At 40.6% G+C, this 24,532-nt stretch overlaps 1 protein-coding gene across 3 annotated transcripts in view; it reads right to left on the bottom strand.

Moving 5' to 3' along the window:
* Positions 1-11,459: 11,459 nt before the first annotated feature.
* The window catches only part of RNF180 (ring finger protein 180), a 121,904-nt gene continuing 108,831 nt past the window's right edge, over positions 11,460-24,532 (bottom strand). The window contains exon 7 of one of the 3 annotated variants that reach the window (XM_030567325.1): positions 11,460-14,154. In XM_030567325.1, the coding sequence (XP_030423185.1) occupies positions 13,955-14,154 (200 nt within the window). In that variant the 3' untranslated portion in view covers positions 11,460-13,954. Of the gene's footprint in view, positions 14,158-24,532 lie in introns of all 3 variants that reach the window. The other 2 variants (XM_030567324.1, XM_030567326.1) reach the window with 2 other exon arrangements.

The following is a 24,532-nucleotide window of genomic DNA, read 5'->3' on the forward strand; positions in this document are numbered from 1 at the left end:
TACTACAGGCGATTTGTACCACACTACAGCCAAATCGCTGCCCCATTGACCGACCTAACCAAAAAGACCCAGCCAAATGCCGTTAAGTGGACTAATGAGTGTCAAAAAGCCTTTACCCAGCTTAAGGCAACGCTCATGTCTGACCCTGTACTCAGGGCCCCGGATTTTGACAAACCATTCCTAGTAACCACAGATGCATCTGAGCGTGGTATAGGAGCAGTGCTCATGCAGGAAGCAACAGATCACAACTTCCATCCTGTCGTGTTTCTCAGCAAGAAACTGTCTGAGAGGGAAAGTCACTGGTCAGTCAGTGAAAAGGAATGCTATGCCATTGTGTACGCCCTGGAAAAGCTACGCCCATATGTTTGGGGACGGCGGTTCCAACTACAAACTGACCATGCTGCACTAAAGTGGCTTCATACTGCCAAGGGGAACAACAAGAAACTTCTTCGTTGGAGTTTAGCTCTCCAAGATTTTGATTTTCAAATTCAACACATCACAGGAGCTTCTAACAAAGTTGCTGATGCACTCTCCCGTGAAAGTTTCCCAGAATCCAGTAGTTAAAAAGTGTTCTTAAAATCTAAAGTCTGTTAGTTATATACTTAGTAGTATATGTAAAGGTGCATGTGTTGTATTAATCTGTTTATTTTCAAGTTCTAAAAGGAAATTGCCGCCAGTGAGCTTTCCCACTGTCTGCAATTTGGGGGGCGTGTCATAAACAGATAGCTAAGGGTTAATGTCTCTTTCACCTGAAACACCTGACCAGAGAACCAATCAGGAAACCGGATTTTTTTCAACCTTGGGTGGAGGGAAGTGTGTCTCTGAGTCTTTTGTCTGTCTGCCTGTTTCCTCTGAGCTTTGGAGAAGTACTTTCTACTTTCTAGTCTTCTGTTTCTAAGAGTAAGGACAAAGAGATCAGATAGTAAGTTCTATGGTTTCTTTTCTTTGGTATTTGCATGAATATAAGTGCTGGAAATGCTTTGATTTGTATTCTTTTTGAATAAGGCTGTTTATTCAATATTCTTTTAAGCAATTGACCCTGTGTTGTATCATCTTAATACAGAGAGAACATTTGTATTTTTTCTTTCTTTTTTATATAAAGTTTTCTTTTAAGACCTGTTGGAGTTTTTCTTTACTTCAGGGAAATTAAGTCTGTACTCACCAGGGAATTGGTGGGAGGAAGAAATCAAGGGGAGAGCTGTGTGTTGAATTGGCTAGCCTGATTTTGCATTTCCTCTGGGTGAAGAGGAAAGTGCTTTTGTTCCAGGACTGGGGAACGGAGAGGGGGAATCACTCTGCGTAGTTTCACAGAGCTTGTGTCTGTGTATCTCTCCAGGAGCATCTGGAGGGGGGAAGGGAAAAAGGATTATTTCCCTTTGTTGTGAGACTCAAGGGATTTGAGTCTTGGGGTCCCCAGGGAAGGTTTTTTCAGTGGGACCAGAGTGCCCCAAAACACTCTAATTTTTTGGGTGGTGGCAGCAGGTACCAGGTCCAAGCTGGTAACTAAGCTTGGAGGTTTTCATGCTAACCCCCAAATTTTGGACGCTAAGGTCCAGAATCTGGGAATAAGGTTATAACAGATAGCTAAGGGTTAATGTCTCTTTCACCTGAAACACCTGACCAGAGAACCAATCAGGAAACCGGATTTTTTTCAACCTTGGGTGGAGGGAAGTGTGTCTCTGAGTCTTTTGTCTGTCTGCCTGTTTCCTCTGAGCTTTGGAGAAGTACTTTCTACTTTCTAGTCTTCTTTTGTGTGCTGCCTCTTGGGCTGCCTGTTTGATGCTTTCTTCCTTTTCTTTCAGCTTCATCTCTTTTTGTTTTATTTCTAGTTGTCGCCTGTGTTCAGCTTCTTTGAATTGGTCTTCGGCCTTAATTTTTGCCTTAGAAGTCATGATTCCTGTTTTCTTGTGTTGGGGTGCCCTCCGGTGTTTATTCTCTGAACTGCAGGTTCTCTGTTGCCTCCTGAAGTCTGCCTAGCAACAGTGCTTTTTTCCTTTTCTCTCTTTAGCTAATGTTCAATGAAGGGAAACCAGAAAAACCACTTTATTTGCATGCATATAAGTGCTGGTACTTTGCCTCCTAATGGGAGGGCTATTGCATGACAAAAGACCCTTAACAGTCTTCTCGCTTAACATGCAAACCACAAACTGCTAGAGAGAGCAGAAAAAAAAATTTCTCTCTGGTTCCCTTTTAAAACCAAACTGTTTCTCTCTGCTAAAAAGCCCTTAGCAAAGAAAAATATAATATTCCTACTGGCTTCTGGATTCTGTCTATATCCCGCCGCTGCACACCATGTTATAACCTTATTCCCAGATTCTGGACCTTAGCGTCCAAAATTTGGGGGTTAGCATGAAAACCTCCAAGCTTAGTTACCAGCTTGGACCTGGTACCTGCTGCCACCACCCAAAAAATTAAAGTGTTTTGGGGCACTCTGGTCCCACTGAAAAAACCTTCCCTGGGGACCCCAAGACTCAAATCCCTTGAGTCTCACAACAAAGGGAAATAATCCTTTTTCCCTTCCCCCCTCCAGATGCTCCTGGAGAGATACACAGACACAAGCTCTGTGAAACTACGCAGAGTGATTCCCCCTCTCCGTTCCCCAGTCCTGGAACAAAAGCACTTTCCTCTTCACCCAGAGGAAATGCAAAATCAGGCTAGCCAATTCAACACACAGCTCTCCCCTTGATTTCTTCCTCCCACCAATTCCCTGGTGAGTACAGACTTAATTTCCCTGAAGTAAAGAAAAACTCCAACAGGTCTTAAAAGAAAACTTTATATAAAAAAGAAAGAAAAAAATACAAATGTTCTCTCTGTATTAAGATGATACAACACAGGGTCAATTGCTTAAAAGAATATTGAATAAACAGCCTTATTCAAAAAGAATACAAATCAAAGCATTTCCAGCACTTATATTCATGCAAATACCAAAGAAAAGAAACCATAGAACTTACTATCTGATCTCTTTGTCCTTACTCTTAGAAACAGAAGACTAGAAAGTAGAAAGTACTTCTCCAAAGCTCAGAGAAAACAGGCAGACAGACAAAAGACTCAGAGACACACTTCCCTCCACCCAAGGTTGAAAAAAATCCGGTTTCCTGATTGGTTCTCTGGTCAGGTGTTTCAGGTGAAAGAGACATTAACCCTTAGCTATCTGTTTATGACAGTTAGTCATCCTTTTCATAAATAACTTAACAGACTCATATGTGAATCCAGATTTGTTATCACTAAGAGTGTAGTACATCAACATGGTTGCCAAATGCACCTTAACTGATGATTGAGAGACCTAAAAGTTTCAGCTTTAGCAGATCTGGAATGGTGGTTGGGACATTATTATTGTTTGCCCAGAGAATAAACCTGTTCTATTTCAGGCTATAACTTACATGTTGAATCTCTCCTCCAGAGAAATAGGACATGTACCTCCAGAGAGGTAGATTGCTTTCAGTCTATCCCAGTTCATCAGGTGTAGCAAACATAGGTCTGGGTGATAAGACTTCCATTCTGTTAATCAACAGATCTAGCACAAAAGGGACAGATTGACTCTCCTCCCCCTCCGTCCATAGATAAAGGAGGTCTGGGAACTATTGTCCTGGCCATGCCAAAGCCTCCAGAATTACTTTGGCTTTGTTCTGTTTTGTCTTTCTTATCACCACCTGGATGAGGCAAAATGGAGGAAAGAGAAGACCCTCTCTCCAGCTTTTCAGGAATGCATCCAAGATGGTTTAGTGTTCTCTTCCTGGTTTTGAGCAAAATCTGGGACATTTTGCTGGTTTCAAAGAGGTTTACCTCTGGCTAACCCTCTTGGAGTCAGAGATCTTGCACATTACTTAGCTCTTTAATGGCCACTTGTGCAGTTCTGTTGCATCTTTGCTCAGCTTGTCCATCAGACTGTTGTCTTTCCTTGTCAGATGTACAGCCACTGAGTAGATGTCATACTGAATAATACTGTTCCCACAGAGCTACTGCTTCCCTGCAAAGCTGTGTTGAGAGAGCTCCTCACTGCTTGTTTATATAACCCACCACTCTCTATAATGTCCTGTATGTCTAAATGACCTGTACCATCAGGTGATGTAAGCGAGGTAGACGAGATTTGTGAACCCAACATATTGCTCTGAGTTCTAACACACACATGCACATTTTCTTTTCCTGGGAATTTCAGTGGCCATGCAGTATCAAACTGTTGAAGTAAGCACTCCAGCGCAGGCTAGATGCATCTGAGGTTTGTGTAGCTGATGATACTTGAGGCTTTGAAAGCACTCCTTTCATAACACTGAGCCGCTGAGTGCACCATGGCAAAGAGAGGAGCTCATTCTTTAGTATGATTAAGGCTACAATTTAGTCACGGAGGTCATGGAAGTCACGGAATCTGTTACTTCCAGTGACCTCTGTGACTTCAGCCTGCAGTGGTCGGGAGCTGCAGCGTCCCCTGATGTGGCGGGAAACCCTCAGAGCTCCTGGCTGCCGTGGTGATGAGGATCCCCAGAGCTACCTGTGGCAGGGGTTCCCCCACCACCCACGGTGACCAGTAACCCCGAGCTCCTGGATGATATGCGTGGCAGGAAACCCAGGTGCTCCTGGCCTCGGGGGAATCCCTGAGCTCCCACGAGTGGCAGGGAACCCCACAGCTGCCACAGCTGTGGGTGAACCCTGAGCTCCCAACCACTGCGGGCCCCTGGAGCTGGCTGACATGGGAGGTGGCAGCAGCCTAGAGCTCCTGGCCCCCATGGGCAGCAGGGGAGCCCCGGAGCTGCAGGCAGCAGGGGTACCCCACAGTCCCAAGCTGCTGCAGGCAGCTCCTAGCCCCTGTGCAGCTGCTCCACTTCAGGTGGTGTGGGGACCCCCAAATCCCCATTTTGTCATGGATAGTTTTTAGTAAAAGTCACAGACAGGTCATGGCTTCTGTAACTTTTTCCTTTTTGCCCATGACTTTTACTAAAAATATCTGTGATAAAATCTTAGCCTTAAGTATGATCAATGATACAGACCTACTGTCTAAGTTCTGTCTCTAATTCTTTGCCAGTGAGTGCTGGAAACATCTCATTTTGAATCGGATGTAAAGTGTTATATATGTGGCTGAGGTTACGGGATCTGAAAAGATGACTGAGAATTGGTGCAGGACTATAACTGATTGAATCTTTGCTAGCTCTTTTTTGTCAGGAATGCTTTGCCAATTTGGGAGTCCAGAACTGCCCCTATGATAGGAATCCTCTGTGCAAGTCTCAGTAATGATTTCTCCGAGTTCATCCTGAGATCTACTTGAATAAGGTGCATGTGTAAGCCATGGTTCCCAGTACATATTTCTGCTGCTGATGCTTTGATTAGCCAGTTGTAAGTACATGTGTACATAAATCTCTTTTCTCAGGAAGTGCACTGATGTATTGTTTCCTCTGATATCTGAAAAATGGTGTACCATTGTAGTTTGCTGGTATATTCCCAAAAGGGCTGGCTGTAGATCTCATGTCCTTCATCCTCTCACAGACCTCATCTGTTTAGTCTTTTTTTCTGGAGGGAGTTTGATGATCTAAACCATGCATATCATCTGAGAGAGGTGGCAGAAGCAGCTGCTCTACTCTGGCTAGAAAAAAATAAACCCCTTAAACCATTTTTTACAATAAGCTGTCCTTCAGAAGGATTGTACAAATACCACCATCTTTTCCCAGAAATGGTATTAAAAGCATGTGACAACAACTTGATAATTAGCCACTCTTATACCAAACATAGAAGAAAATATGTTTCCCCATCCCATCCATCCTTCTTGCTTTTTCAGAAGATATGGAGTGAATCTAACCACTCTAAGACTTTTGGACAGTAGCCTCTGGGCAAGTGTGAAAAAAACAAGAAACTTTCATGTGGCAATTGGTATAATTTATTCACTTTTTTTACACTGACTGAGCAGACGCAGGAGTGGACCATTCTGCTTTTGGCGGTTGCTACAGACTTACCAGCAGTGTAATTCTGTTTTCGGATGGAGAGCCAACAATGCCAAAAATTGGGTTAGAAGTCTCAACTGTCATAGAGGGATCTTCGATGCATTTGCCATCCTGTCAACTAATCTGTGAAATAGTGCTGCCCCTCAGAGCTAGGCACTATTGTAGTAATCCCCACATTTCCATCTGGAAAACTCTGATCCTTCTGTTCAGGATCCATTTGCTGCTATTCCTCAGGCATCTCTGGCTCCCCCTCTTCTGAGAGTGTGTCTGGTATGATGATAGGTAATTGCTCTTTCTTTATATATTCCAGACAAATCCAGGAGTGTCAGATCCGATACTGGAAATCTTGCCTGCACTCTTAGAGAGGGAAGATTTCTAGTAGAATAGCAATTTTCTGAGGAATGTCTGAGAGAGGGCCATCTAGCCCAAAGGGTACATGCTAATCCATCCAGAAATCTATGCCCAGTTTCATTTCACAGTGTCTGTCATGGTATGGATCCTCTGCATGTTTGTTTTGCAGAATATCTGTCCTTATGAAAAGCCCTATCTGGCTGACTAGGGTGCTCAGACTCCACTTCTGATTGAGGATTCAACCTTGGATTCAACTCCAATAGTAGATGAGAGATCAGTGATCTCAGGGACAGAATAGAAAAGGTCTGTAGCATCTTGCCAGGAGACCCATGGAAGCATAAGGTGATTATTCAGGAAGCATCTCCATCCTTCTCTTCTCTGGAGGAGAATCAATAGTATGGGGAATCTAAAGTTCTTCTCTAAATTATGTTTGCGTTGTGGATCTGGATGGATAGGAGCAACAAATATCATGGCCAGTTGTTGAGGCGGCTTGAAATGGAGAGCTGGATTCAGAATATCCAAAATGTTCACTGTCTGCTTCATTATAAGACCAGAAACCTTCTGTTTTAATATAGGAGATCCGATGGATTAGGATCCGTAGATAATGGCTCTGTAACATCCACTGAGTGTGCTTTTCGGCTCTGCAGATTCTTTCTTGCGCACTGTCTTTTCACAGACCCAAAGTGACTGGATCCAATCGTGTTCCTCCCATGTACTGACTCAGCTCACAGAGGCTGTCACCTGTGTGGTTTCTCTGCTTTTCAATTTTGAATCCAATCGCTTAGGATCCTTCTTGGGTACTACAGGTTTCTTGGAATTTTAAACCTTCTGCAAAGTTTTGTCCAGCTTCTTCTCCCTAGAAGCATCAGGAGATGATGCTGGTCTATGCTCGCTCATGGATCCAAGAGATATGCCAGATCTGGAAGGTTTGGCTGCCAGAACCTCCTGCACATGCACTGCTTGAAGTCTATTCTGACATTCATTCCAAGCCCTTGGGGTGAAAATACTGCAGACTACGCTTCTGGAGGGAGTCTGTCTCTCCCTGAGGCAGGTTAGGCATCATGTGTGAGAATATAATGCCAGAGAACACCAGGAACATGAGGCACGCCTCTTGAATCTAACTATACTAAAATCTAATGAGAATGATAAAGGTGTAGAAGGCACCACCTAAGGCTAAGAATTCAGGCCAAGGACCTAGACTGCTTCCTGATCTGCCAGCTGGATTTTGAAAGGAACTGAAGCAGCCAGAGCATCCACCTCTCTTCTATAGCCTCACCTCAGAATGTTCACAAACAGTGAGGAAAGGGGCAGCATGGGGATGTGAGCATGCTCCAGCAGCACTGCTATCAAAGGGTCCATTGTCTGAGCTGCAACAGATGTGCATCCCATGAATGGCGGTCTGTAGAGGGCACTCGACACACTGACAGCGTTCAGGAATTTTTGCATAAGGAACTTCAAAGGAATACATTCTGCCTTCAAATGTCCTGACTCAACTTCCAGTGACTTGAATGGGAATTTCATGCATGCATCAGATGGCACAATCTGATCCTAATAAAAAGTGGTTTTGAATTCCAATTTAATTCTGTCCTGCTGATAGGATTTCTTTGAGAAGCAAGCCCTGGACTTTTTGTTACTAAGTACATATCTACTAAAAAGTCCAGGATCATTCTTCAGATCATATTTGTTGGTCTATTCAGCATTTTTTCTCCAGAATGTATCAGAAATGAAGCTGTTTGTCCCATAAGATTTGACTGTTAATTTTTAATTAAAGAAGCTTAATGAAATCCCATCACCAGCCCAGATACCCCTGCAGCCCAATTTTAGGAACAATTTCCCCTCTGATAATAATTTACCATATAAAAATACAATCAAGTAATAAGTATAGTGTCCTAGATTAAAGATTATAGTTTACGGCTAAGCTTTCACTGAATAATGCAGGACAGTAATTCCCAAGAGCACTTTTACTTTATTGTTGGATGTTAAGTATGCTTACCAGAATTAAATTACTAAAGTTAGATAAATGCTAAAGAAACCTGCATGTTTCTAATCCAGTAGATCTTCAGATTTTCCCCTTTTTAAATCATTGGGCTTACGCGAGTGTAACTATAGGCAGAATTTGGCCATACGTGCATTACAGGAAATATGAGCAAGCTAATTTCAGAAGATATTGAAAAAAAAAATACCTCCATTAGAGCATCCTATACAGTAATGGCTAAAGTTTGTAAAGGCTGAGGTCCAATTGTTTCATTCCTTAATCGATGATTGTATGAGAACAATAAGAGGGAAGGAGCCTCCACAAGGAGAGCTCCTTACCTTTAGGCTGCACCTTGGCCCTGCATGCCAGGCAGGACAGCCCTCAGAATGTCTCCCTCCATCCGAAGTATTTCCCCTCACTCCCTGCCCCCGACACAAACCTCAGAAAAAGGTGGGTGAGAGATGGGAGTGTGTGTGAAAAACTCAGATTTCTGCACCCCACACCGGACAGTGACCTGCACCGCTTTCCACCTACACAGTTGGAACTTCAGAAGGGTTTCTACAGGGTGGAGGGAACATACCATGAAGGAAACAATACCTGCTCCCCTATGCCCACAAGCTAGGTATGAAATTTCCGTGTTGTCCAAGGAAGTGCTGGGGACCATGTGGATGTGGAGTAGAAACTTTCTTTCAGGTTCCTGCTCTTGTTGCCAATGCTCTTTTGATGCCTCAAACAGGTTAGCCTTTTACTCCCAAGATGAATTAATTGTTCACAGAGGGCTTTTTATGACATGCCGTTTCAGCTCTGCATTGCTTTTTTAATTTTAGCTCTTTTGCAGGCTTGAAAAAACAATTAAGCAAAACATGAAAGGTGCTGATGGCACTGGAAACTCAGTTTTTCCATTTAGCCAGAGAAGAGGCACCTGATAGGGAGTGGTAATGTGAGCTTCCTCATACTCTCTAATATTACAAGAGAAACCAAAGCGACCAACTTTGCCTGAAGACAGGAGCGGGAGCCAAACACGTCACAGTGCTAATACTGGCGCTGACAATTACTCCCTCTGTGGCACTGGGAGAATCAAACTCTCAGCTCCGTTTCCCCCTGTGTAAAGGGGGGGCCTGTTGTGAGGATTCATTTGCTAATACAGAAAAACCTTTACTGTGAAGCAGTTAAGATTGCCACCTCCCCACCCCCACCCACAAAAGAGACTGAACTGCTCAAGTAAGCCCCCTAACTGTCCATACTTGCTCCTTCTCTTCCCTGCCCCCCTGAGTAAATATCTGGCCATTAGCACAACTACCTTTTACAACAGACCACCCAATATAGCCTAACCTCTGCGCCTCTTTCACCCTTTTACACACCTCTTACCCTGAGTACTTGTCCCTGGCACTAGTATGTGTTGTGTAGGAGTTGGTTGTGTTGGACAAGAGTAGTTTGTTAAAAAGAGATGAGTGCATGCAGAGAGTAAGGGCCTGTGATGCTTCAGGGGTTCATCCAGACCAGGAAAGGGTGCTTGTGGCTGTGCAGCTTTGGCTGAGAGCCCTGCCGCCAGTAGCATGCTCACAGCACAGTGGTCTCACCCTGGCTTCCATCAACCTGGTTACTCCTTGCAGGGTGACCCCAATCGCCCTTCCTGTCCTGAGTCTCCCCAAAACTATCTCCCCTGTAGCATCTCACTGCACCCTCACGGAAGTTAAATTTGCTACCTCCAAAGAGACAGAATACACACAAGCTTGCAAGATAAGCTGAGGGTTTTACTCTTTAGTTTAATACACTGCACTGAGGTGGTTTTGTAAACGTAAAACAAGTTTATTAACAATAGAACCTAGATTTAAGTGATACCAGATAGAAGGACTAGGGATACAAATGGTTACAAACAAAAGTAAAAACTAAAACTAAAACTGAATTTAAACTAGAGTCTGTTGTTCAAAATAGTTTTCTCATTACAGTCATTCTTCCAGCTCAGCTGGCCCATCTTTAGCCAGGATTCAACATGGAACCCAAAGCACTTTTCTTTGTCTCCTCAGGTGAAGGATGACATAATGGCTTCTTGCCTTCTGTTCTAGCTTTCAAAGTTCATTGTCCCTATTTTAAGAGGCAGGAAGGCTTCCTAGGGGTGCTGTCTCTATCCCTTGTCAAGACTGTTAACTGGTCATCTTCCCCCCGCTACCATTCGCTTGCCTGATGGCATTGTTTACCTTGCATATACATTTGTTTTTCATTGTCTCAGTTCACATCTTGCTTAATTTACATTGGAGACATGGCAAAGCCTGCAAAACAACATTCCTTTGTAGGACAGGTTGTGCTTCAGCACTGTCCACGAAACACATTTGAGGAACATATTTTCAGCAAACATCTAGAATTCTTTATATACCACCCATACAGATAAAGACTAATGTTACCAGTTTGCATATGACACCGTACATGACAACTTTTAGATATAGATTATGACAGTGAGTTGGGGCAATGAGCATGTAAGGCCAGATGAGAGTTATGATATGGTGTACCCTCTGCCAGTTGGCACTGAGGGGCTCCCTGGGTCACAGGGGGCTGATGGAATGCTGGCATCTCTGGGGCTAGAGTGGAGTTAGGTTGTGGAGTATGGTCTGGGGCCCTTGATAGTTGTGGTAATGGTAAGGTGTGATCCTTTCACATTCTTGCTTTTGTGGTTTGTCTGTTACATTACGGGTATATGTCTGTGAATGTGTCGTGCATTGCAAGCCTATGTGCTTCATAAAGAAATTTTTGTGTATTAATTTCCTAGTTTTTAAAAATGTTTAATGGTGAGAAGTAGGGGACTATGGGGGTATGGAGGGTAAAAGTGCAACTGCTAATCAAAAGTTTGTCACCAGCTGAGCATGAAACCTCATGTATGAGCAATTGTGCACCAGCCGCTAAAAGCTCATTAGGTCTCTCACGTTATGCTGTTGTTTAATGCAGTTATATCTGTTTGGAAGAATAACATGGGTATTTAGTACTAAATCATCCACAGTATGGATTCAGACCCAGAATAAAGAGTTGATATGCCACTGTGGGTTATGACAAACTTGATAGTTCACTGCTTCTAGTCCCTTTGGGTTTCCACGCAAAGTACAAAAACAATTAAGAATGCTAGCATGAAAAAAGATAATCGTGTTAATTATAACTCTCCTTCCCCCAAAATTTCTACTGCTTCCCAAAAACCGAATTAAAAGAGAAACATGAAATTGGTTGAAAAAAATATTCAAATTTAATTCCACTCAATATCTATTGGCACAACTGAAAAATATTATAAACAACTTCAGATTTTATTGCAAATTTTATTGTAATAACCTAATAGATAAAAATACATTCCAGAACAAGACCAAGTGCTTAAGAATTAAACTGCTCACAAAAGGACCTACTTCAGTTCCCACTGAAGTCAATAGGATTTTTGTGACAACATTTCAATGGAAGCACATTTGAGACCGTAATAATGAACTAACATTTTCAAGAGAAAGAGGCAATAGAGAAAAGCAACTACAACCATTCTACCCCTTCTCGGTCTTTCTAAAGGAGAAACAGCTTTATATACAAATCTGAAACACTAAGTCCATCTCCTTTATTTCTGATTAATTCATTACTCTTTGCAATTAATAGCATTAACAAAAGCAACAGTACAGACAACATATACAGTTTGACTAATATGTATATGCACCTTAGAAATGTTATATAAAATAATTTTTATACTAAATTTAGAAAAGTGTATCCATCCACCCACAATTATCAACTTTTGTAACTGTACACAAGGAGAAGGCAATACTACATTTAACTGTCTCCCTTCCTGTTTCATCTTTCAGAATAAACCCATGATCAAATGCTACTAGAAATTTTCTATATAAGTTTACTTTCACTTAATTGGAGTTGTCTGGAATAGATTTCTTATGTGTGAGTACATTTTGAAATACTAGCTAATTGATATATTCATCTGAGAAACACCCTACTTAAATTCTTAAATCTGATTTAATACTTTCCCCCCAAAAATCGTGTTTCACATTTTAAACTAGCACCAAGTTAGTTAAATTAGCTAAAGCAATTATTTCATGATATATCCTTTCAGTCGAATGCTTTTTGACCTCAGGAAGTGCAAATATATTTTGGCTGAAAAGGTGCTTCACATCCCTTCTCTTCGCTGAGCCAGGAACAGTTGATTTGCAAGTTTAAAAAACCAAAAGCTACAACTTGAGTTCTTGCATAGCTGAGAAACATGTTTCAAGTTTGCTGAGAGTTTTATTGTGCCATGAGTTTTAATAAAACCTCTAAAGTTTTAATGGTGGTGGGGGGGACGTTATGCCTAATGATCATCTATCAATAGTACAAGACAACCTATTGTAATTAGAGGTGAAGTAATTGCATACCTTAATTTTCCTTTGGCCCACAACTACACTGATGGTGAATTTCAATCATTACACTTCCCACTACCCTTTAGAGCAATATTAAAAGAAAGTGACCAAATCTATTCAGTCAACATAGTTTTAGCTGTACAGGTATTTTAACTGCAAAAAAATCCTCAAAGGGATGTCTAATCTTCAGAAGTTATTTTATGCAGCTTGAAGAAAAGTAAATGCTAGGAGCCAATGTGCTGCTAGAGGTGCCCACTGTCAGATGAGCTACAAGTGTGAGGCCTTGCTCATTTCTGGCCTTGAGCCAGCAAAATACTTAAGCACATGCTTAATGGGCAGTCCCATTACAGTTATTCAGTTCCACCTAGCAATCTGATGGAACGGTCTTAGCTAAATTGAAAGAACAACCAGCAGCTGCTCCTGAGGTTACCAATGCAAATGCTGAAGTTAATGGGACTACTCATGCTTAAGTGTTTCCTGGATCAGGGCGAGAGTTCTCAGTAACTTACAGGACTGAGTCCCTTGAAATTAAACAGTCCCCTGTACTTCTCAAACACAGGTGTTTTAGCCACTGTGTCCTATCTTTGTGTACTGACATTTTACTACAGTATCAGAAATCCCTCCAATGGCATCAGATGGAGAAGTTCTTCCACTGCCCCTACTTTAAAAAATGTTTTGTAGTGTGGCTAGCATTAAATGGCGGTTGCATCCCACCTCAAAAGGGGCTGCATTTCAATACTGAGTGATTGATCCCTGTATATACATATATAGACCTTAAAGTGAGTTGGGATCCTTCCACATGAAAGGTGCTAATAATTAATTTTGAGACACATCCACTGTCTGTGCTGGAAGATCCTCCCTCCATCATCCCTCTTTTACATGTAAGGAAACTGAGGCACAAGTAGATGATGTGACTTGCTTAAGGTTGCAAAGTACAGAGCCAAAAACTGAACTCAGTTCAGACCATGCTGCAGCCCTCTGAGCAGTAACTCCTCAAAACAAATCTTGATGGTTCATTTCTATATACTGGTGATTTTACAAATTATGGGTGGAAACTCTGGCCCCACTGAAATCAATGGCAAAACTCCCACTGACTTCAATGTGGCCAGGACTTTACTTTATGTTTTCAGCAAAGCACAAGTCTTTGATGCCTATATCAGAAGCATCCAGTAATTAGATCATAAGCCCCATGTCATGTTTGGTGCAGGCTAATACAATTCTGAATCATAAAAACTCCAGACCACATAGAAAGATCTGCATTCATTACTTCAAACCATTTCTATTTACATTGTCTTTGTTTGCATGATGCTTCAGTTTTACTAAACAAACAATGTGGTCCCCTAAAAAGGAAAGAAAAAATAACAAAGAAAACAGAAAACAATGAATCCTATGACCCAGTTAACAGAATAAATGTAGATTATCATCATGTCCATGTCAAACCACCATCCACGGTTATCATCCTCAAAATCCATGTAGTCCATTCTGTGAGCAGCATGTGGGAAGTGCCTTCTTGCTACAGGATCTGTATGCCTTTGGAAACCTGCTGGAAAACAGATCATGTCACTTCAGTCCACTTATTCTTTAAAAAAAATATTTTAAGTGAATACAATGCTTATTAAAGGCGCTGGATTGAGAGCATCAGAAATGAATAGCCTCTATCTGAAGAGCGAATGCAGAATAGAAGCAGCACATCTCACCACCAATGTACATCCCTCTTTCCTGGAGAGAACTATGATGGATCTCAGGGCACCCAAGACTCTGAGTCACTTTTTTACCCACTGTTGCTAATGAAAGGCATCTTATGGTAGCTGGGCATTCCTGACGCTGCCAGCCCTTCAGCCACTTAAGCATTCTCCTGTAGGCTTATGCCAGCCCTGTCTTTGCCTTGTAGGTTAACAAATAGGTGCAGTTCAATCATCGAATCCCTTTGAATCATTCCCCTGTGATATCCAGCCCCCGAGATTGGCTACCCACAGCAATTTCAAATCCTCTATCCCCAAAGGTACAGTGCATCTCAGTTTAAGTTTTATCTTAACCCACTACTCCTGTAAACCACATAGCCCTTATGAGTATTTATAATAAAACAGAAGATTTTTTTAAGAAAGAATAAAAATTTTACTATAAATAAAGAGTGGTGGAAGCAAGTGGTTACAATACAAAAAAAATCATAAAACACAAATCTGAATCTAAGCTTATCAATAGTTACTTTTCCTACCCAATAAAACAGATTAACTCCCAGGGCTGCCCGGGGGGGGGGGGGGGCAAGTGGGGCAATTTGCCCCAGGCCCCACAGGGGCCCCCACGAGAGTTTTTCGGGGCTCCTGCAGTGGGGTCCTTCATGCGCTCCGAGGGCCCCGGAAAACTCTCGCGGGGCCCAAGCCCCCGGAGCTTCTTCCGCTCCGGGTCTTCAGCAGCAATTTGGTGGCGGGGGGTCCTTCTGCCCCAGGACCCGCTGCCAAAGTGCCGGGTCTTCAACTCACACTGCCGAAGACCCCAAGCCACCTAATCCTCTGGGCGGCCCTCTATAACCCCCAAAAGTACAGTCCATTGCAGACCCAGGAGCCAAAGATTTATGAAAGCACTCCCCTCTGCCAGGGGTTTTCCCCTCATTAAATGGATGTAGAATGTCTTTCCCTAAACTCTGTTATACTGTAACAGTTTTGCCTCTATTCACAGGCAGGACAAAATTTGACCGTTTATTCCTATTCTTTTTCTCCTGATTCTTAGCCAGAGTTTGATCCATGAAAATACTTTGCTTCTCAAATCGAAACTACTCAGTTTGTTCAGTAATCTCTTGAAAAGAACTTTCTGAAAGCCTCTTTAAAAGTCCAAATAAATCAAATCAACTGATTTTTCCTATATCCACTGTTTTACTGATTCATTCAAAAAGTGCTAGTCTGCTAGTGATGCACAAATTTCCTTTGTAGAATCTGTTCTGGTTACCTTATATAATAATCAACTAAACAGAATTATTAAACATCTAGAAGTATAACTGACTAATTTACCATGGATAGATAAAGTTTACTAGTCTGTAAACCCCCCTAACAGCTTAACCCCATGCATTTTAAGAGATTATGGGTGAAATTCTGACTCCAATGCAGTGAATGTCAAAACTCCCATTGACTTCATAAAGGAAACAATTTCAACTGATAGTTTAAAAAAATACCAAACTACTGTGGGAGAGGAAAAATTATTCTATGGATTTGTACTGGGAGGCTATTTTAGGCCCCAATCCTGCAAAGACTTACGTATACTCATTTAAGAAATTAAGTAGCCCTATTGAAATCCATGAGGTTACTCACATGTTTAAAGGTAAGCAGAGGCTTAAGTTTTTGCAGGGCATGGGCTCTGCTTATGTTTACATTTGGAAAACATTACCTTTACTGATTGAAAAATAGTGCAGTCTTGTTTACAACTTTTCCTGACACTACAAAGATGTAATTTAATAAAAAACACATCTTGAGTCAAAACCTGTATTTCAAATCTAGTTTTGACATTTAGAAGCATATTGTTATCTGCTTCTCTTTTATAACACTTGTTAAACATCATTTCCAAATATAAATCTGGATTTCTTTGATCTGATTTCCATTTTTTGAATGAATTTGCAATTGACGTTAAGTTCTATCACCAATGTTATAACTATGTGCTTTTATACATAAAGCCTCAGTGTATATTATCCTCTCCAGAGGGTCCTAATCAAGATTGCTGTGTGTGATTTGCTTTTATTTCTTTCCACTCTTATAGTAAATACAACACAAAATGCTAGAAGGCTATTTTTGCATCAACAATTTTGAATAATCTTGTAATCAAAGTATAATTATGCAAACATTTAGTGACATTAGTTATGACTGGGTAGTTGCTCAAGCCTAAAAGATTTAGAGAAATATAATCCTTGATTTGTATCTCTATGTGATTTACTTTAAGCAACCTGCATTAAATTTATCCTGGATTAGACTTTATAATGTAATCATTCTGCATTCAAGAACAGCAATGTTAATATAGGAAACTACTGCTATTCTATAATTGTTCTTGCTGTAGAAACCCACAGAAATGCTTCTGATACTGCATTGAGAATATATACAACCAGATCCTGCTCACTTTATCCACACGAGTGATTTTCATGAGCAAAGCAATCAGGATTTGACACCCAACATATGGAATAGATTTTAACTCCCTATTATTTGGATGTGTCTCCAAGCTAGTGTACTAAAAATAGCAGTGTGGACTTTGCAACTTGGGCAGTAGCTCCAGCTCTCAAACCCATTCTATCCTCTGAGTCTAATCTCGGGCATCTAGCCTGAGTCTATGCCAGAGGCACAACATCCACACTGCTATTTTTAGCACATCCACTAGCTATTCTGAGCCACACTAGCACAATTTGTCTACCTCCACTGTGAGACTCGCTCCCAGCTGCAGTGTAGACATACCCTAACTTACCATCTGTTAATCAATTAAGATTCAGTTGAAAGTGACCATAGTACAACTAGGCTAAAAACTAAATCTTTGCTCTCAACATGCACTAGTAAAGAACAAAAAATGTTCCTTTGCCCTGAAATACACTGAAAACCTACTTGGACACGTTTAATTCATAGAAATTGGGGGCTACATTTTTCCACACTACATCATTATGAAAAATATTACTGCAAAATCATTTAATCTACACTGTGCTTGTTGTCTCCTTTAGAAGCGTGATTCTAGGTGAGTAATTTCTGATAAGAAAAGGCCATTTGGGCCATCTTACAAAAATTAGTGTGTTGACAATCACTGCATAATTAGGGTTGCAAATGAGTTCTAAATATAAGTCTCTGATTCTGGCAATCCCTCTAAACTATGAAAAAAGTAATTTGTCTCAAAACTTGTAGACTCTTCTACTAAATTTTCATGATATGGGCAAGGGTTCCTGAATTATGTCACCCTAAAAATAGGGGAATTTATTGGTGTTCAAAAACACTTAACAGATTTTGCTTCTTTGGAACAAGCACCCCTCCCAAAACCATCCCATCCAAAAAGCTCCCCCTCTCCCTCCCCGAAGAAAACTAGAGAAGTGAAAAGACTATAAAGTCTAGTTTACTAGACCCATCCAGCTACGATCTAGGGTATAATATTCAAAAGTGATTCAGGCACATAGGAGCCTACATCCCTTTGACCTTCAATCAGAATTAGGCTCCCAGGTGCCTGAGTCATTTCGAAAATGGGACAGAAGCACTAAGTATTTGTGAAATTTTCTCTTTTGGTGTCCAGGTCCAAAATTTAGTTGACTGAAATCTAATTTCAAAAGTTCATAACTTTGGATTATTTGAACATAGCTCAGCAATTTCAGCATGACAATGTCACATTACTGTATAAACTGTCACATATAAAATGTCAGTATAAAATGTCACATTACTGGTGGAGATCTAAACCTGAAAGAAAAAATACAAATGAAGTCCCCTGTTTCCTTGCCCAGATAGAACTCAAAGCATAAGTGATTGCAAGGGAGGCTGGTCAAACAGAGAAAAAAGAATCTTTCTGCCCAAAGGGCCATGGGGGGCTCTTTCCTCCTACAGACTTCAAGATTTTCAAAGGAAGGAGGAAAAACTCCCTGATTACTTCCTCTGGCTTCCTGCTCTCATCCAACCCCACTTTCTACAAGTCACTTGAGGTCTGTAGGATTAGTGCCCTGATCCTGCAAACTTTAGGGGAGGGGTGGAGTGAGCAGAAAGCCCGGGAGAAGATGATCAGGGTGGCCTCCTCCTCCATCTAAATGTGAACCTATCAAGGTGTGAATGAGAGAAGAATCTTCAGTTACCTTTAGGAAGCTCATTTGGGGCCACTTCTAATGCCCATAAGCCTCAAGAAGGCTATAGGAACCACCTTCAACCCTACTGGCCTTTGTAGGGTCGCAAGTCTCTACTGAAACCATATCTGTTCATTTGGGGCTGAAGGGCCGGTGCTGTATGTTGGCATGTGGGAGTCCAGAGAACCATACCATGGCTGACACCCTGTTCCACATCCCTCTCCATCTAACTCCTCTGAAAACTCATGAAGGTGCATTGTGGGGAACCAATGACCTTCCTAATTTAAATATACACATTTGAAGAAAACATAGTACAGCACTCTAAATTAGAAAATATCAAAGTTAAGGTTGTCTGTGAAATCTTAACTCTGCTCCCTTGTATGTATGCATTTTGATACAGTTTTTAACAAGAGGACACACTATTTTATCCACAGGACCCCTGCCTCATTCACTGTGGGACTGACTTTCAAGTGCTGATATTAAAAAAAAAAAAGTTAAAGAAAGATTTCTATCATGTGTTCTTAGTAGCATACCACAGCAAGTGTTATTTATTAGACAGCAGTAGAACTTTCTGTCCTGCCTATTATGCATATTCTGAGGCGACCTTGCAAGAAGAACCTCTGTGTGAAGAGGAGACATGCTTCAATGAGTGTCCCGTTTTATGAACTGAGTGAAGCAGATTTGTGATCCTGATCTTATTCAACTGTAGCTTTTCCATGTTGTATGGAACGAGGCAGGGTTTCTTTGGCGTTCAGCAGAAAGTTGGAGAGCTCCAAAAGGAGCCTTGTTTCATTCCATAAACATCCTCTCAAATCATGATCTCCAAGCCCCTGTAGCTTAAAACAAGTTTTACTCAACTTTCATAAATATGCCAGCACAATCAGACATTGAACGAGAATTTCCACCCAAATCACAAGAATAAGCATGCGGAGTGTCACTGGAACATTGGCAGATTCAGTAAAAACCTGTTCCTGTGTAACAGAAACAAGTCCATGTGCAAAGTAGGCTTTTTAGCCCTTATAAGTCACAGAAATCAAAAAGGATTTTCACAAAGCACAGAAAAAAGGCACATCTGTTACATATATCCCTGCCAAATTTCAAGTTTCTACAACCTCATTCTGAAGATCTAGTGGTAGTCAAAATGAAGTTGCAAACAATAATACATTTTTTTCTTCATTTTTAATATGTCTGAACCCATTTTGCTCCAGCTTAAAAGAAATAAGTCACTTTGAGCTGAGGAAAATTTCAGTTAAAAAACAGAAAAGTCTGACAGAATAATATACAATTGAAAAAGAATACTTATATTGGACATGCTTGTGCAACATTGGAATCATGAAGTTAACATGAAAGAATGCAGTGATTCTCCCAATTAAAACTACACCTACCAGTAGGGTGAAATGCAAGGCACTGATGTGGTGATATTAGGTAGTACTACCACTCTTTGGTTTATTGCTATTTTATAATTGCTCTTTACAAAAAAATTTTTAATGGAGAAATTCCTCAGAATAGTCTGCTGGTTTCACTAATTTCACTATGAAATTACATTTATAAAAACATCATTAAGAGACTTACAGAATGATTGTAAAAAGCATTTACTTTTTATATCACTTGCTATTTTTCTAACAGTAAAATATCACCCATTTTGTTTTGTTACATTACATTTGTGTCTTGTATGAATGAAAACACACACTCACTCTTAGCAATGGAGAATTTGTAAGCTAAACCCATTGTTTAAAAATGAATATTTATTTTAATTAATATATTTATTGAAATACACAGAGTATCAGGAGTACAGAGTATGGTTTGATATACAGAAATTGAGAGAGGCTGCTGGCAGGGCATGTTCTGAAGGCTTCTAGATTTTGACATTTAATTCTCCCCCTTGAATCTGAAAAAGCCTGAATCAAAGAACCATTGGGGATCATTGCAAGACTGATCTTTCCCAGGCATCTAAAAATGGAATGGGGGTGGGGAAGAGAATTGTAATTGTCAGAGCAGTGAATTGCCTCTGGCGGGTTATCTTAAATTGTCATAGCATATATTTTTAAGTTATGACAATGGCACCTACACCATATGGATGTGTACCCCTTTTAGCATTTCTATAAATCAAAATCAGTCAAATAAAATTCTGACAATTCTTTTGCACATCAATTAATTATTGTATCATAAAGTCAATATTAACACTATTGGCCCAACCATATCCCTTTGAAACTAATGAGTGTTTTGCCATTGTTTACACTGACAGCAGTATCAAGTCCTGTTCATAGTTGATCTGGCTCAGTCCAGAGCCCAGTACCTGGCCCTACTAGCTGGACAGATGCCTGGGGGTATGAAGATCTGGAATCCTCCTCCCAGTCTGGCAGGTGAGAGATCAGCTGAAGAGCCACTTCTCATAGACTCATAGACTCTAGGACTGGAAGGGACCTCGAGAGGTCATCGAGTCCAGTCCCCTGCCCTCATGGCAGGACCAAATACCGTCTAGACCATCCCTAATAGATATTTATCTAACCTACTCTTATGGAGTAGGAGGCTACTCCATAACTTCATGGAGGCTACTTTAAGCAAATGAGTAGAGCAGCCTTCTTGGAGATTTATGTAGTTCTCAAAGGAGTGGGAGGATGGGTGCATCTGTGCAGTGGTGGATTCACTGCCCCTCCTACAATCTGCCCATGTCCAGTCCCTGCTTGGTCACCCACCTATCCAGCCCACCCCCTTCTATAGCAGAATTACACCAGGTCGGCCACAAGGAGTCTGGCAGAGTCACAGAGAATATGCTGGATGTCCATCTACCATTATCTGATTAACTTTCATATGGACTGAAAAAGTTATTTTCTCTGCTTATACATATTACTATTACTCATTTGCAAATTCAGTTGAGCTCCATTAACATGCAGGTTGCCAGACATCCTTAAATAATCTCCAAATTGACTTGTGACAGTCATGTATTCCATCAGGATTTGAGCAGTAGTGATACCAAATGATGGACATACTGTTGGGCTTATATCATTTATACCTGCTTTTCCAATCACTCTGATTCTGTAGGAGTGCCAAATATCCACTACATTCTGCATAGTTATAGCTCATTCATTGAGACCCTGTCATAAAGCAACTAACATAACAATGGAAAGAAAATCAAATTAGAGTCAAAATTGTGGTATAATCTTTAATTTATCATAAAGCTAATGCTAAAATGATTGATATAGATTTGATTCTTTGGATATTACAAGAAAAGAGGTAATAAGGCAACTTAGAGAAATTTAGTCCCCAGATATCAGTTGATAGGAAAAACATTGATTCTTATCAAGTAACATAACTATTGGTAGCTCCATAGCAATCTTGTATTCTCTCGCTGTTTTATACTGCCCACAGAACTGTGAAATCAGAATCTATATAATTATATTGGAAAATGCTCAATGTTTAAAAATAAAAAAGTAAAGTATCGGATTACAGTGGCAGGATCCCAACAAAAGCAGTCAGCAGCAAGGGTCAGAGCAGGGACAAACCTGAGACTGGGACTAGCAGAGGAGTTCATAGTCAGGTTCAAAGCCTGTGTCAATAACCAGGGTCAAAGTCCAAGTCCGGAAGCAAAGTCCAAATCAAGATGAGGTCAAAGCCAGGAATTGAGGAGCAGGAAGGGTCGTGGTAACTACAAGATATCCACACTGTTGCCTGAACACTTCCTGGGTGCTCTTAGGGTTTACATAGGGCAGGGAGCCAATCAGGAGCCCTGAGGCTGTTGTCTGTCAAACCCTTGAGTAGAACTTCCCATGGTCTGTGTCCACAGCAGGTCATGGGAATGGAGCACAAACAGGTTACAGTTACTGTTGAGTGGCACCCTGGTGATACAAGTTGCCTGGTAGTCCTGCAGTCCTGGGCTCTGGACCCTAAGGGCCATATGTATTGTTTACATACAAATCTTATCTTTAACTTCTTGCTCCAATAAAGTTATTTCTTATACATACAGTAGTTATTTCACATTGTAACTTCCAATACTTTTCCTTGAGGTTTTACAAAGGATCACCAATACTTCTTTTGTAGTGACTCCCACAATCCTTAACATATATAAAATTACATGAGTTCCAGCATAGGTTTCCAAGTTTTAAACGCTAAAAGGCAAAACATATTAAAAAAAACAACGCTTTTTTGAGTTCAGCATTCTTTTTAACCTTTCACTGTTAAATGCACAGCCAAACTCTTAGGCAATTTACACCTCTCGTAAGTAATATATAGGCCTTCAAAACAGCCTTTTACCATTGTTCATCTGAAGTCTTTTGTTCTTTGAAATATTGCAAGATTAATTTAATGTAATTTAATTCAAAATTACAAACTTTTACAGCTGCCGCAGAAAACTGGCAACCTTAGTTTGGACAGGAAATGAAGGTGAGATTTTCAGTGTAAATAAGATGAACTGCCATTCAATAAGGTTTATTCTCCCATTTATAAGTTAGGTATTTGCACACTAACTCTTGCTATCATTAATTTGAGTTTATAGACTTACATTCCATGGACCTCAATAGAATGCTTTTGTCTGTTTTGTTGTATTCCACACAAAGCAGCAATAATATTCTGAACATTAAATAGATAACCAAATATAAATAAGTGACAGTAATAACCACATGCTGTTTTATGGAGTAATAATTTGGCCCTCACTGATTAAAATACAACCCAGAAAGCTGAATAGTGTATCTTAATGAGGGATCAGATTGGTAAAGAATATAGTGAAGGACAGAGATTCTGTAGTGCATGACCTTACAGAACCTTCTGGAGTGCATGAATTTACACAAAACCATGTAAAACTTATGCAGGTGGTTTGCATGTACACTCTTAATCTAGCATTATTAATGTCAACAAAGAAGTTGTTTGCTATTTTTTCAGTGCACCACATTGACCAGTTTCATTAAAAATATTTAGCCCATACTAGAAAGTGGCTGTGCACAGTTCCTCCCCACATTCATAATGTAAAGCTAGCAATAATGTGTTTTTCTGTCTCAGACTTTCTTCCCCTGGACATAAGCACATGAAAGAAGAACTGAGGGTTGTGAGGGGAGATTTGCTAGAATACCTGTACTTTCTCCATCCAGACATCTGTGCTAATTCTATAATTAATACTTTGAGAGACATGAGCTTATTGGCTTCTCTGCATCTTGGAATGCATGCTAAAATAGGAGTAATTGAATTTTACATTTCAGGATGCAACACAGTTATTGCAGGAGTCAGGATGGAATTCTGACACCCTCTTGCTAGGCACATGATTGTCCAACTAGCAACAGGTGCATTGTGTGATTGGTTTGGGTTTTTTTTCCTTCTTCTGAAGCATACGGTATTGACTGCCCTAAGGCAGCATACCAGATGTTAATTGTATGGCAAATCCTGTTTTCCTCTTCTAAAACCACAAAACTTTACCAGTTAAGTAACAATAATATAAATTATGTATCACAGTTTACAAAATCCAAATACTTAAAACAAGTAAATGAACATGCAAGGATGTCATACAATAGGTCGCTCTGCACACATAGGGCTAGATAGAACTTTTAGTCTTAGCTCTGTTTAGGGGGCATAGAGCTGCACCATATCAGAGGCACCACTAGAAGTTACAGTTCCTACCCTGCTCCCCTCACTCTGGGAGGGAAATAAGTTGCCTCACTCCTTTTCAAGGTGCAGCTTACATTCCCCTGTGGAGGGGATCATGAAGGTCTGGCTCCTCTTACTCCCTGCCCGTCTGCAGCCCCTGCCATTGCTCCTGCACTTAGGACAATCCAAGCAGCTCAGAGAGAAGCTACTTACTCGCCCTGTAGCACAAAATCAAAAACAAAATCACTAAAGCTAAGCTACTATTAATACTAAACTAAGAATAAAGCAATACAACTATCAAATAAAACTCAAATCAACAAGTTAGCATCAATACTGAACTGGAATTAAATGAAATTAGTTAAATCATCAGAGGAATACAACAAATAATCCATCCTTCTAAATCCTAAAAAAGAGATCTAAGAGGCGGCTGCCTGTTTGGTTATAAACTCCAACTAAACAGTTTTACTGAGTCAATCAAATTTATAACTTAGAGCTGGTTAAATATTTTCATACTGATACCAAATCATCATCTAATGTTTGAACCACAACCTCACAGCCAAATAAAAAGCCT

The sequence above is a fragment of the Gopherus evgoodei genome, chromosome 6, assembly GCF_007399415.2.
Source record: "Gopherus evgoodei ecotype Sinaloan lineage chromosome 6, rGopEvg1_v1.p, whole genome shotgun sequence".
Taxonomy (NCBI): domain Eukaryota; kingdom Metazoa; phylum Chordata; order Testudines; family Testudinidae; genus Gopherus; species Gopherus evgoodei.